The sequence below is a fragment of the Tupaia chinensis genome, unplaced genomic scaffold (genome assembly GCF_000334495.1).
Source record: "Tupaia chinensis unplaced genomic scaffold, TupChi_1.0 Scaffold144150_1, whole genome shotgun sequence".
Taxonomy (NCBI): Eukaryota; Metazoa; Chordata; class Mammalia; order Scandentia; family Tupaiidae; genus Tupaia; species Tupaia belangeri.
In genome coordinates this window covers 428,136-443,091 of record NW_006204006.1, presented here as the reverse complement: position 1 = coordinate 443,091, position 14,956 = coordinate 428,136, and the positions used below count along the sequence as shown (strand labels likewise).

The 14,956-nt window shown below is 53.8% G+C and overlaps 1 protein-coding gene across 2 annotated transcripts in view; it reads left to right on the top strand.

The window, feature by feature from the left end:
- NUDCD3 (NudC domain containing 3) overlaps window positions 1–5,681 on the top strand; it is a 101,575-nt gene extending 95,894 nt beyond the window's left edge. The window contains exon 6 of one of the 2 annotated variants that reach the window (XM_006166018.3): window positions 5,520–5,681. In XM_006166018.3, the coding sequence (XP_006166080.1) occupies window positions 5,520–5,546 (27 nt within the window). In that variant the 3' untranslated portion in view covers window positions 5,547–5,681. Of the gene's footprint in view, window positions 1–3,352 lie in introns of both variants that reach the window. The other variant, XM_006166017.2, reaches the window with a different exon arrangement.
- The last annotated feature ends 9,275 nt before the right edge of the window (window positions 5,682–14,956 follow it).

Here is a 14,956-nt window from a genome sequence, read left to right as displayed (position 1 = left end):
CCGGGGCCAGCCATACTGAGGGCTGGACCTTTTCCTTATGATGGGGCTTCTGTAGCAGCTACAGGGGACTGGACGTGAGAGGCCTGCCCACCTGCATCTACACTCAGCACTATGTCTTTGGAAGGGCTGTGGTATCATCACAAGGCAACCAGTGAGGAGATTCTGCTTCGAGTGGAGACAGTGAACACAGGTGCTTGTTGTCTTGGGCAGGTTAGAAGGCAGTCTCACCGGCGTTCCTCAGAAGTGTGTCTTTGTGCCTCAGGATGGAGGGACCAAGGACCTAGCACAGGGGTCTTCCCTAGATGCTGACACTGAGTCTGTGCGGGACAGACAGCTAGAAGTTAGTCTTTGTCATGAGCTGAGCTGTGTTCATTCAGCTCAGAGGCACAGTCTTGGTGAGGTCTGATGTAGATTTCAGGTGTGAGACTTGAGAGAAGCTGAAACGCTCTACAGCCATTTTCACCTCCAAGTTCTGTGATGTCATCTCGCAGAACATACCAGTCAGAACTAAATAAAAATGACAGTAATACCTGCTGGTCAGAGGAGCTGCTGTTCATACCAGACATATGTGGGAGTACTGGGCATGGCCAGTCTTGCCTTCTTCCTTCTCCTTCCCACCCCTCGCCTGCCCCTTTTTCTTCCTCCCTGCCCCCCATACTCCTCCTTTGCAGTCTGTGCCCCTGGTGCTGGCCAGTCTCCCATTTGTAGCCCATGACAAGGAGACTCCTGGCAGCCTTGCTTGTAGCAGGGAGGACAGACATAGACCTGCCTTTGTGGTACTTGAGTCTAGCCATGTAATCTTCTCTTCCGAAAGAACAGTTGATCTGCTTCGTACCCAGTCTTACCAGGAGGCCTCCCAGGAAGCCTCTGCTCTTGTCCTCCATTCCTGGAGGCCCAAGGCCCCTTGTTGAGGTGGCCATTGCCTAGACTGCTGCCTAGGATCAGGTCTGTTTATTCTAGGGAAACTAAGGCCACTTCCAAAGAAGTTCTGGGCCTTGAACTCTCCCCAACTTCATCATTGCCATCCTGGGGTAGACTGGCTCACAGGTGGGAGAGGGTAGTGCTGCCATAGTACATGTGCCCTGTGTATAGGTGTATTCATGCATGCAACATGCATGCCTCTCTGCTCTGCCACCTTGAAATTGGTGTGTTCTGTGGGGCTGCCTTGTTGGTGTTCTGTGAGTAAGTTGCCCCCATCCCGGGCACCACAGAGATCCTGGTGTTGAGCAGGGATTCCTGTAATCAGCCAAGCACTGGGAGCCCAGGGCCTGGGAGGACTCAGAGCACGCCTATGAGATACTGTGTTCTACAAGAAGGGCTTCGTCTACCATGGACTTGCCATGTGACCATCAGGGGCCATGTGCCTGCCCGATGGCAGCACTCATCAGGGCTAGAACAGGTACTGACGACTTGAACTGAGCTGACTTGCTCATAGACACAGAAAGCCTATGTCTGTAGACTGGAGTGGCTTACTGCTCGGGGCCTTGGTCACTGTGAGTATGTGGTGCCAGTACTAGAGGCTCAGCTCCTGTCTGGGCTTGGAAGGGCCTAGGGAGTGCTTGACTCACAGGCCACACCACCCAGGGCTTACCTGTCAGGGGTCCTGTGGTTTATTAGTGAAAAATGAGGAAGATTCCTTGAAAGTAGGCCAAGTCCTCAGGTGCTGTCTGCAGCAGTCCAGCCACATTTTGCTCAGTGTTTGTCAGGGTTCCCCCTAGACAAGAGAGACCCTTCCAGAGCTGTGGCTGGCTAGACACTCTGCACATTTAGTAGCTCCCCTGGTGGCGGGCACCATGATGTGGTGCCAGGGTCTCCTGGCCACGTCTGTCCTCTGTGTGGATTGGCACTGTGCTCTGGTATTGATGCTGTTCTTGGCACAGCACAGTTGAAGCTGTGCTCCTGGGGCCACAGACGCTGTGTATTTTGCAGTGACAGCACCTATTACCATTTCAGGTCTGTGTTGTCTCCATGTGGTAGCCTTCCAAAGTCAGCAGAGTTAGCACTCCTCATTTCCCTGGGATGTGGAGTGGCAGGTGCCACATCTCCATTTGCATTCATATTTGTGTCTGGAGCCTGTGGCCTGGAACCCACCTGATGGACAGCACCTGTGATGCGCAGGGCAGATGGCAATGTCTAGCTTTATGCCCTCTGCACTCTGAGCTTCAGTGTCTGGGAACTGGTCTGAGGAAGTAGCTGCCAGGCTCCATCCAGAGCTCAGACGCCTGTGCAGCTGGCCGTTGAGGGTATCCTTTTTGGCTTTTCCCCGCTGTCTGGGCTCCTCAGAGGGTGTCTTGCCCCCAGCCTTGGTAGGAACTTGCCCTGGTTTCACTCAGACTGGTTTATTCTTGAGATGCCCTTCCCAAAACACTGCTTTGATGGGAGATGCCTACAAGAAGTTGACAATCATGTCGATTAATCCCCGTCTCATGGCAAGTGCCCCTGACACTCTCAGTGCTGTGCCAATCAGGGATAAGGATGGGATACAACAAGGTCAGGGTAGACTTTAATTCAAGGGAAGTCGTGAGTGGGAGTCCAATAGTCTCTCCAGACACCAGGGAATGTCCACCCTGCCTGTGACTAGAAAAGCAGTATCTTTCTTCTGAGTGTCTTCTGTAGAGCCTTCTGGCATAAGATCACAGGACCACAGTGGTGGGGGCACCTCTGGCCCTGCATGTGGCTGGTTGGCTTTGTCTCTCGTGGTCAGAAAGGAGATTATCCAGCCCTGAGTATGCTGCCAGTGGCCAGGGGAGGAAGGCAGATGTGGAGACACAGGTGCAGATTCCTCTTTAGGGGTACAGCCTTCCCACTGTCCTCTGGCCATGGCCACGTGCTGGGAAGGGCTGCTGAAGCTGGGGATTACCACCTGGAGGTACACTGCTGGACATCTGAGCTCCATTCCTCTGCTCATCTCCCAGATAAGCCTTGGATTGTTTGATGATGTCAAGAACTTTCTTCTTTGGGAAGGGGAGGCTAGAGCTCCTTCTCTGCATCCCTAAGGCCCTAGTGGGATTAGGGTCAGGCAGTGTCTGGAAGCTGTAGGCCTTACAGGCTTCTTGGAATTTGGATGAAAATTCTGGTGGAAGTGGGGCAGAAGGTGAACCATAATGAGCAGCCAGGGTGTTGCTGGGGACAGAAGAGGAGGGGTGGGAACTCAGCCTGTGGGAAACACAGCCTTTCGGGAAACGGACAGACAGCCAGTGCCTCTCTGGTCGCGTGGCTGCCTGGGTGCGCAGTGCTTGCCAGCTGGTCCTGCAACCAAGGAAGCAAGCGGCTCTGGGCTATGGCCAAGTATGTTCTGGGTGTGCAGGTGCAGTGCCAGGGACCCCCTAACCTCTCTGTTTTCTGTTTGTAGAAAGTCCATGAGATGCTGAAGAAGGGGTGGGATGCAGAAGGCTCTCCCTTCCGAGGCCAGCGATTCGACCCGGCCATGTTCAACATCTCCCCGGGGGCTGTGCAGTTTTAGTGACCGGAGGAGAGGACCCCTCGCCAGCGAGACAGTGGGGCCTCATCCTTGGCTATCCCTCGGCCCTGCATACTGGGAACTTGGGTGTCCCATTTGTCCCTAGCCATCCTCCTATGCAGGGTGGACCAGGCCCCACCCTGACCTCATCTCTCCAGACTGCTCCAGAGGCAGCGTGGGCCAGCTGCCATGTGGCCGCTGTGGCTGCACTGCCCTCGAGGAGGTGTTTGATGCAGGAAGGAGATGTCCCAGCACACTGGGGTCACATGCTTTTGTCTCCCAGCAACCACTGCTGCAGGCTATATTTCCTCCCTTTCCTCCTGTCCACTTGCTGTTGTTTTGATGCTATTTTGCTTGCTTTCCTCTGGTTGGGGTGGGTGGGAGCATGGTTGTGGCCTGCAGACAGATGAGGGCTGGGTAGCTCTTCCTGGATAAGCCCCTTCTCCTCAGCCTCTCACTGGGTGCCGTCACAATGCAGTCTGGCCCACTCCTTGCAGAGTGTTTGGCCTGCCTCAGCTTCCTAGTCTAACCTCCAGAAACCAGGTCCTATTAGCATGTCTGGTTGTGGGGAGAGTCTGGTTCTGGCCCAGGCCTGGGTGCGGCGAGGATCCATTGTCATCTGACCAGTTTGCCTTGCTTCGGCTGTTATGGAAGGGAATCCAGTCTGGCTAACATCACACAGCACTCTCCTGAGGCCTCCACTCCAGGGACATTGGATCAAAGTGCAGCAGGAGTAGACAGCCTGGCTCCCAGGTGGCCCCACGCGTATCTGACAGTCCATTGACAGAGCACACCAGCACAGGTCCTGGGCACTCCTGACTTGAGGGGCCTTTGGGAGGAGAAATGTGCACAGGGCATGAAGTTACACCATCCCATCATGACAGCTCAGCAATGAAGACGCCCATCCTTGTGCCAGGCACTGGACGGCTCTCCCTGGAGCTCATGGACTTGTTCCACCTGCTCTCCAGGGACTAGCTACTTCCTCAGTACCACTGAGCTCATGCCTTGTACCGTGGCTGCTGATGGACTCCAGCTGAGGTGCGAAGATGCAGTCATGGTGCAGGGCCTGGGTCCCGTGCTCTGAGTACTTGCTGAGGCCTTCTGTGGCTGTCAAGCCTCATTGCACAAGAAAGCTGTGCCGTAGGTCTCTGCTCCCAGGCACCACTTATGCCACTGAGGATCCAGACCCACGGATGCAAAGGGAGCCCACTCAGGAAAGAACCTGGCCCTGCATATATCTTCTGTGAACACATTAAGGGGGGGTTCCAACTTCAGCTGTGTAGACAGCTGACTTGTAACAGTCGCATGGGCAGATTTCTGGTGGGCAGTGGTGTCTGGTGGATCTTGCAAGAAAGCATCCCTGGGAGGTGCTCAAAAGGTCCAGGCTCTGATTCTCACAGAAGAGCAAAGAGCCCAGTACCTCTCTGGAATGTGAGAGTCCTCTTGGCCAATGTTTATTACCAAGCTGGAGAGCAGAATTCTATCACTGCAAGGGGTTCTGAGGAAACTTTTGGTTGTTTCCTGGAGTTACTGCTAAGGCCTAGGACTTGTACACTGCTGTTCCCTGTGTGCTCCCCATCTAACAAAGGCCTTGTGCCGTGTGTGTGTGTGTGTGTGTGTGTGTGTGTGCGCGCGCGCGCGCGCGTGCATGTGTGTATACATGCCCTCTGTGTAGTTCCTGAGTGGTTTTCTCAGGCCCACTCCTTCCCCACGGCCAGTCTTCCAGGAGTGATGAAGTGGACTGTGATGCTGATACCCCATTATTTGGGAGGCTTCAAATTGACCACTCCCATGATGACTTGTCTTCCTATTGTCCAGTTTTATTTTTCATGTTGCATTTCTTCCCACTCCAATTTCAACAAATGACAGACCAGCGTCTAGGAAGAGTGGTGGAGGGGTGGTGGTGAACAGTGGCCACCTGGCAGGGGTAAGCACTGTGTCCGTCCCCGTGCCATGTGGGGCATGTGCCATCCTGGCTGCCGACTGATTCTCTGCCCTGAGGCACCATCATAGACTGGCAGCCTCTGCAGCTGGCATACTCTGCCTTTTCTCTTTTTAGACACGACAACTGCAATTTGGCCACTAGGCCCCAGCAGCTGAGGTTCGAGGAAAGCAGGGTGATTTGTCCCCCTTGTCCAGGGACCCAAGAGAGTGGGTGTCCACCTGCAAAGCTGCTCCTGCTCCTCGGTGTTGGTTTACAATAAATCTGTACTTAAGCAGTTCTGGGTCTGCGTGTGACGTTCACTGCTGGATCTACTGTGGTCACCACTGTGACTGCTAGCTGGGAGGTCCCCAGCCATGCTGTGGCAAACCCACAGCAAGAGCTTTCCAAGGTGTTTCCCATCAGCCCAATTGCAATGGGCAGGATTTCACTCAGCTTTCAGAAATCTAAGAAGCTTTTGGTCAGGGAATGAAATGCAGCTATAGTTCCCACATCTTTCCAAATGGGGTCTAGAATTCAGTTGCTGCCTGGGATCTCCAATTAAGTGTAAAATCTGAAATGAACTCACTAGAGGGCAGTGGGCACACACCAAGTTTTGGGCCCTCAGTGTCCAGGGCATGCTGCCCCAAGAGCCATCAGTGGACTTGGGCAGAAAGCCCGGGCCTTCTGGCAGGGACACCATGGTTAACTATCCCAGAATGAGAAGAGGGTTAATGCTCCCTCCTGGGCTCACACTAATGCAGTCTGGTTGACCTAGCTTGTTGGTTTTAGTCCTCCAGATTGATGATTGAACAGGCTGGCTCTCTGTGTGTTGGTGCCTGGTGGGGCTGAGATCTGTCCCCCATCTCTCAGCTGGCAGCCTAAGGCCTTTGGGGAGAGCCTTGTGAAGGGAACACAGGCCACCCCTTAGTGGGCAGCTGTCACCAACCTGTCATGGCCACCTGGGCCCCCTCTCTCTTGCAGCACCACCTGTCCTCAGCCACTCCTTTTTGCTGGGGTGGATGAGGGGGGAGGTCAGTGGGGCAGGGACTGAGTTCAGCTGGCCCATCTGACAGGACCCCTGTGAGGTTGTCCACAGGGATTACTGTATACACCCTGCTTGGAGACGCAGGCACATGTGGGAGCCTGTGGGCACTTGGGGATGGGCTCACTGCTAAGCAGGGCCATGACCATTCTCCTTGGGGAAAGGTGGGTGAGGAGGTCCTTGCAGGACACGTGCATGGACCTACGTCAGCCCCAGCCAGCCCAGCCTCCCTAATGCTTCACAGTCATAGGCTTTTTTTTTTTTTTCCTGGACCTGGATGGGCCCTCAGGGACTTTGCAGTCCAACCTGTCTGTTCTATGGTCATTGAAGAAAGTGACTTCCCTCAGGCCATGTGGCTGATGGCTGGGGAGCCAGCCCAGGACTCCGACCTGTGCCCTCTACAGGGTCCCTAGTTGCCCATTGGCTTGCTTCGTGGACAGCTGCCTCAGACTTATGGCCTCTCCTGGCTGAGCTTGACCACCTTTGTCTCCCTGGAATGAAAGAGCAAAGCCAGCTGCCCCGGTATAGTCCTGGATGCAGCTGCTCTGCAGCATACGGCTACAACAAGCCTGGGCTGAGATCAGGCACTCCACCTCAGCTCATCATGGTCACCGCTGTTCCACAGCACAGGCCTGGCATGGGGCCAGTGTTCTGTGTTGGGTGGGAAGGGGAAGGAGGCTCTCCAGCATCCTGTGCCCACCAAAACCCCTAACTAACCTCTCAGCACCAGGGTGAAGCTCAGGCTCCCAGCCATTGCCATGGGCACCTCCCACCAGCCTGTGCGGCTCACCCTCACAAGGTGTGCCTGGCCCTTCAGGAAGAGGCAGGCTGGCTGACACAGGTAAGCCTGGGAGAGGCTGTGGTCCCTGCCAGCCTTCAGGAGCAGGTTCCAGCAGCAGTGACTACTACTGGTCTCACACAGGGACACTTGGGTACAATGTGGGGAGGCCATCCAGAAGAAGGGCTCAAATACTTTGTGGGGCTACAGAGGGTATGCGGAGTGGGGAGAGTGGGTGAGGCCTGTCCCACTAGAGGAAGTGTACAGCAAGCTACATGGATATGTCACAGTGCATTTAACTGTCCACCCATCAAAGAACATTTGGTTAGTTTCCAGCATTTGTCTGTCCCAGCCCCTCACCCACTAGTGGCCAAGTGTATGATCCGCTTGTCCTCACGTGGCCTGAGCCAGCCAGGTGGGGAGGCCCAGACACCGTGACTGCTGTGTCCTAGGAAAGGCCCAGAGCAGAGGCACCTGGTGAAGAGAACTGAGTCTGCCTCTGGGGCTGCCTATTCTCCATCTCAGACCCTTGTCCAGTTTCACCCCCTGTGCTATAGCCATCCCAGCTTTGTACCCGCTGTCTCTGCCTCCCTGTGCCACATAGCATCTGCTACTGGGGACACCTAAGCACAGGCACCTGAGGGCCCTGGCAGGTATAGACAGCCCACTGGCCTTGTAGAGGGCCCTGGGTCCTGCCACCCTCCAAGGGGTTGGCAGCCGTGGCTGGCCTGACTTTCCTGGTGGAAGGCTTTGTGTGGTAGGAAGCTCTGGCACTCCTAAACTGTTCCCCAGCCTCCTCAGAGATGGCGCTGCAGTGGCAAGAGCCACACCTGGAGCTTTTGTTATCCTCGAAAACATCTGGTCTCATCAGCCGCACCAAGAAGACAAATGACATCATCAAGGGGCAGAAGCAATTTTGTCTTTTAGGAGAACCACTTACACTCGCAGGGATGTCTTTGTCATTAGTCCCTCCATACACGTCTTCCCAGCCGTCCTCAGGACTCTAGTACACCTGGCAACAGGTACTTTTCTGCTTTGTGAGGGGACTCTCTTGCTGTGTGTCCCTTTGCTTGCCTGCATCCCCAGTGTGGTGTCTCCAGAGCCCAGTTTCCCTAAGTCTCCTCTTCCTCCCTGGGTCCACTTGAAGCCCTGGTATATCCATGCCACTGGGAAGACCTGCACTCCTGTAGGCACCTCACAGTGAGCACCACCCCACCCCTGGGAGGCAGAGCTCTGAGTGCTGGTCACTTGGGGTCAGGACTCTGGAGATGCCTCATAAGTAGCAGGGGTGAGGGCTGGATAGGCCACCAGGTTCAAGTGGACTAACAGGATGCTGTTTGCAAAATACACTTAGCGGCTTTAAAAAGATGGCTTACATTGACTATTTGGGAAGCTGCACTCAGGAAAGAAGTTCAGATCCAGAGGCGGCCTTTGTGGCCTGTCTAGTGGCACAGATTTCAGAAGTCACTGGGGAGGGTACAGTGGGTGACAGTGAACAGACTTGCCTGCAGTGCTGGCAGTTCTAGGTGGAAGCCTAGTAGAAGTTAAGTTGAAAATTTTTCCTAGGCCAGCTCTGTGGCCTGGTGATCAAAGTGGCTAGACCCCATATAGCTGACCGAGCAGTTCAGGTCCTGAATCTGGTGACTCAAGAAGCATACTGGGCATGTGTGCATGTGTGCCCAAAACCCTAAAGGAGAATGGAGTGTGGATTGCAGTGTGACTGTCTCCTGGGGGGGGGATGCTTTTGTGCTCTATGACAAGCACGTGCACCCTCTTAACAAAAAAAAAAAAAGCACTGGCCCCCTCTTAAAAAAAAAAAAAAAAAAAAAAAAAAAAAGGAAGAAATATTTTCCTGGTAGAGTTCTTTGTCAAACTGATATTACAGAGCCCTCACCATAGTCCACACTGCAAGTTGCAAATGCTCATGCCTCTAGGACCCCCTTGAGGCTCAATGGTCCCTGCCCAGGACCCCTACATTCCTGTCTTCTGCATCCCAGCTGTGGACAGATGTGGGATAGGGCTGGAGGGTGGGCACGTGGGACAGGATCTGCCCCTGCTTCCAGGCTGGAGTCCAAACCCCCCAGAAAGGCCACCTTTCCTGTGCCTGGGGCCTATTATTGGAGGGCTGGAGACCTGTTTCCCAGCTGTGCCTGTGACATTACCTACTGATATGGTTTGTAGGTGAGTGTCCATTCATCACCTGCTGGGCAACTGAATGGGCAGCCATAGTTCTTCCTCATAGGGCTTCGGGTCAGGATGGTTCAACTCTCCCGCCTTACTTGTGCCCAGCTTGCCTGGAGAGCACAGGCCACTCACCCAGCCTTTCCACAGTACTGCCTGTGAACCCTGCAAACCTGAGTCAGGCTGGGCCTGGGGCCTGAGGGAGAACCCAACAGGCTCAGCAATGTGGACAGGTCCTGCTGGGAGAAGCTCCACCTCTCCTGGCTTTTATCCTGGAGATGGCAACAGGACTAGGGCCAAGGGGATGCCCTGCCTGGGGAGGGCCCGCTCTGCTCTGCCACTGGCTCTGCAAGAAGATAGATGAGATCCCCGCGTGTTTTCCCTGTGCCTGTCCCCACCCCTGCCCAAGAACCTTCAGGGAAGAGCACCCCAGCCAGAGCCTCAGAGCCCCCTTGTACGTCTTGCACATCCTGGGCAGGGTACTAGAAGCAGAGCACAGGGATCAACCACCTTTCTCAGTTTTATCAGAGTGGTGGTCATATGGCAGCTGCCACCAGAAAACTGAACAGAGGATAGTGGCTGCTGTTGGAGACCCCTGAATGGAAAGAGGGCATCTGCTGGGGACAGGAACCTAGAGGAGATGCCTGTGGGTGTTGGCCAGACCCAAGTCCTCTGAGATCTGACCACACATTAGGGCCCTACCTCAGCCTCAGGGCAGGAGGAGATCCTTGGCCAGCAGAGCCTTGATCATGGAATGGAGGACTGGGCCCAGTGGGCACCTAGGAAGCAGAGTGCAGCACAAGTAGGCTCCAGAGGAAGGAGAGACCAGGGACCAAGAACCGGGGATCTGGAGGCCAGCAGAGATGGGAGAGACAGAGAAATGGACACAGAGGGGAACAGGCAGGGGTACCCTCGGAGATAAATAGGAAGGACACACAAGTGGGTGCAGGAGGACCAGGGAAGACTTACCAGTGCTTGCTGTGTCCCTCCTGGTCCCTTTATACTGTTCTCAGAACAGATCTTGCTATTTGCTGAAGGGGAATTGGTATTTCCTAACGGGCCCCTAGTGCAGTGATGTGCTGACTCCAGGGATGTGGCCAGAGGCTGCCGTTATTGATCATGGAATGGAGGACTGGGCCCAGTGGGCACCTAGGAAGCAGAGTGCAGCACAAGTAGGCTCCAGAGGAAGGAGAGACCAGGGACCAAGAACCGGGGATCTGGAGGCCAGCAGAGATGGGAGAGACAGAGAAATGGACACAGAGGGGAACAGGCAGGGGTACCCTCGGAGATAAATAGGAAGGACACACAAGTGGGTGCAGGAGGACCAGGGAAGACTTACCAGTGCTTGCTGTGTCCCTCCTGGTCCCTTTATACTGTTCTCAGAACAGATCTTGCTATTTGCTGAAGGGGAATTGGTATTTCCTAACGGGCCCCTAGTGCAGTGATGTGCTGACTCCAGGGATGTGGCCAGAGGCTGCCGTTAGAAGACAGGTACGCAGCAGTTTTCCTGTAGGTGGTGGTTATTGTGGGGTCCGGATGGGACATCCATCCGTCAGGTGGTCTGAGATGCCAGTTCTGGCTCCACCAGATCCCAGCTGAGATCTCCTGATCCCAGCTCCCCTGCAGGATCAGGAGATCTGGAGGTATGTGTGTGGGGTGTGGGGTTGGGGGGCTGAGTTTGAGAAGCACTGCTCTGAACGGTGCCACAGGGGGTTCCTACCCTCCCCTATGTGACAGGAATCCAAGGTCCATGGAAGAAGATCTTACAACTCCGGCCATCTCCCCAGTGCCCGCATCTGACCTTGGGCTAGTAATAGGTTCAACACTTGGCAGAATTGGGGGAGGGGCACTCCAAAACAGCATGAGCCATGCCATGGCTCTGACTGGGGACAGGTCAGCTTCCTCAGAGAAGCCAGTACTAGAAACTTCTTGCAGGTCCAGAGCTGTTCCAAGCCCCGAGGTTTGACATTAAGGACCCATAGGGTCAAAGAGGAGTAAGGAGGGCAGGGAATGACAGCGAGCTGCAAGACTCCTGGGGACTGACTCCACCTTCCTGCCAAAAGGGGCACACAGACCCAGGAGGAGCTCCTGGGAGGGCCCCCCACCTCGCTGCTTCTACTGTGAAGCCCCAGGCCCGGCAGCCACCCTTGGGGTTCAGAGCTTCAAACTCCCCCCACCCCCTCCCTGTAAGTGTGCCTGCCCCAAGGGCACCAACCAGCAGGAGGCACAATAACCTGGTCTTTACCCTGCTTCCGCCATGCAGCACAGACAGTGGAGGTGGGCACCGTGTCACCCCCTTATTAAGCAGGAGTCTGCACTGCCTTGGCCTTGTCGTGTGTCCAACTTGCCCCACCCTGAGCCACAGGGCCGGAGACCCTGATTTTCCAGGGAGTGGCTCTGAGTTCCTGATGGAGGACTGGGCTGTTGAAACCTACAGGGCAGGCTGGGCTCTTGGGGATCCTTTCAGAGGGCTGGGGAAGAAGCAGCCTGTCTGGCCAGATCTGAAATGTATCCTAAATCTCTGAGGGCTCCAGGAGAGCATGAATGAGACCTTGAGGAAGGGGCACTGAGCAGGACACCCTAACTCCACAATACTCAGACCCCCACTATAGCTCCTACAGGTGCTGTCTGGCTCTGTTGCTCTCTTCTCTCTCTCCCTTCTCTTTCCTCCTTTCCTGCACTACCCTTTCTTCTTCCCTGTACTGCAACCCTCATTCTCCTCCTCTTCCCGTCCTCTCCCTTCTTTGTTCTCCCACCCCCGCCATTCTCCCAAACCTGTTAAACCCACTTCCCTTCCCTCCCCAGCCTGAACCTGTTCCCTACTGCTCTCAGTCTCCTCTCTAGGTCCCTGAGGACCCCTGGGACCCAAGACTTGCTCCACCAAAATGTGGGAAGTCAGGTACTGGGGCCCAAAATGTGGGAAGCCAGGTATGTGCAGGGTGGCAGGTTCTACAGACGCACCTGCTGGCAGCCAGATGAATGGGCTGACATGGAAAGGTGTTTGTAACTACCACCTCACCTCACTTCTCTCACAAGGTAAAGCCCACTTGGGGCCTGGGGTGGGAGGCGGGACACCATGACCCTACCCCAGTGCCAGAGCCTACCATGGAGAAGTTGCAGAGGGGACCTGGCCTCCTTATGCCTTAGTTTCCTCTACTGCAAATGACCAGCCAGAAGGGCCATGGAAGCTGGCAACCCTGTCCTCCAGTGAATGGCCTCCTGCCACCTGGGGCCATCTGTCACCAAGACAGACCAAACAGGCACAACATCCAGCCACTTCAGGGTCTCACCACAGGCCAGGCCCACTGGTAACCGAGGCCATGCCTGTCCTCCACATTCCTCTGACTGGGGGCAGACTCACCGACAAGCCTGACCACATCACCCAGGCCCAGTGTGCAGCGCAGCTCATGAGGTCGTCCTGTCCATCTCCAGGACCCTTCACCTTCTCACTCTGAACTCAATGCCTGTGAAGGCTGCAAGCCTGTCGCCGTATTGCAAAACCAAATTTCATGTGAAGTCCCTGCATCTGGGTCTTCTGGAAAGTTAGCAGCCAGACAGCCCCAGGAATGCGAGGGGCTGAGCCGCAGTCCTGCTGACTGATTCCTTGGGGGTGGTGCTCAGGGTACAGACCCTCCCTCAGGGATGGTGTCCCGGGCAGGCGGAGCCACAGTTGCTAGGGAGCTGGCAGACCTGCAGTCTGGATGGCTGGGTTGACAGAGGCCAGCTAGAGGGGCACTAGCAGGAGCAGCTGGCTTTTCCCACGTTCCTGCCCACCCAATGAAGGTACAACTGGGTCCTGCCTTGCAGCCCATCAAGGTTATCTTCCACATGTGGGCGAAATTACCATAAATGTGCACCTGGGGCCAATTTTACTTTATTTGTAGCAGTGATAGCTCTGGGAAGGTGTAACAAGATGTCCCATGCACTTCAAGGGATCATCCTGAGAGGCTGTGGCAGTGGTGGCACGTTAAACCCAGGGAACTCTATCAAGTCTGCAGAGCCTGTACTACTGTGTCTGCAGCTGTCTGCAGTTCCATCACCCGTGACCACCTACAACTGCACTCGTCAGGATCCAGAACTCCCGTCTCTTCCAGGCAACCTGGTGACTTCTTAGAGGCACCCTTCCCCTCCAGCACTACTTAATGAACATTTGGTAGACGGATTATGCCGGATAGATCTTTTTGAGATTGGCTTTCATTCACCTTAATTTTCTTAATATGTATTGCAATTGTGTGCATCTTAGCTCATTCTTTTTTTTTTTTTTTTGCTAAATTATACAGCAAGGTACATGGATATGCCACAGTTCGTTTAACTGTCCACCCATCAAAGAACATGTGGTTAGTCTCCAGCTTTTGTTTATTACAAATAAAGCCGCTATGAACACTTGTCTATAGACTTTTGAGTGAACATATGTTTTTATTTCTTTAGGATAGATACCCAGGAGTGCAATTGCTGGGTCCTGTGTTTAAATGTATGTTTAACTTCTTGAAAAACTGAAACTGTCCACCAGCGTCGCTGTAACATTTTATATTTCCACCTGTGACATGAGAGCCCCTACATGCCGCAGTCCTCCTCCTCCGTTCTCGGGATTTGGGGCATGCACACAATAAGCCTAGCATAATATTCAAGTTGCCGAATCCATGTGGAAATCCAGTGCCTTAACCATGCTACCTTGAGGCCCCAGATTATTATTATTTTTTAGCCCTGTATTTTTTCTTCTCTCCTTCTGGGACTCTAATGATATGAATGTTCGATCTTTTGTGTTGTCTCACAAATCCCTGAAGTTCTATCCTTAGGGGAAGGAAAAATAGTATATTTATTTATTTATTCTTTGGGGGAAGAGTCAGAAATAGAGACAGCAGGATCTTGATGCCACAATCCACCCCCAGTCTTCTACCAGCCTTGGGTAATGGGTAAGCATGTGCCTGATGTGCTCAGGGCAATCTCTGGACGTGAACTAAGCATCTTCACGTGTGAGATTGCCGTGCCACTATCTGGCCCCTGTCCCTTCCGACTTTTTTCCGTTTATTTTCTCTGTTGTTCAGACTGAGTAAATTCTATTGATCTTCAAATTTGCTGATTCTATTCTTTATAATTTTTTACTTTGTTATTGAGTTCAGTTAAGAATTCTTTTTTTTTTTTTTTTGGAGAGGTTTTTTGCTGTAGGGCGTGTGCACTCACCAGAAAGACAGAGACAGACAGAAAGCGAGAAATCACCCCCCAGGGGGGATGGCCATGCCACAATCCCTTCTCCTCCATTCTCCTCTCAGGATCTTGGGTATGCATGCACACGCGCCCGGCATGAGTTTAAGCCACCGGGTCTGGGACTCAAACCACGGTCAACTACATGGGAGTTCAGCGACATAGCCATTACTCTAACTGCTGGTCCCGAGCTCAGTTAAGAATTTTTAATTTATACTTTTTGGTGTACTTTTCAATCATATAATATTTGTTTGGATCGTATAAAAAAAATTAACTTATGGGGCCAGCACTTAGCATAGTGGTTAAGGTGTTGGACTCCCACGTGGCCAACAGTGGTTTGAGTTCTGGACCTGGCGGCTTAAAATTCAT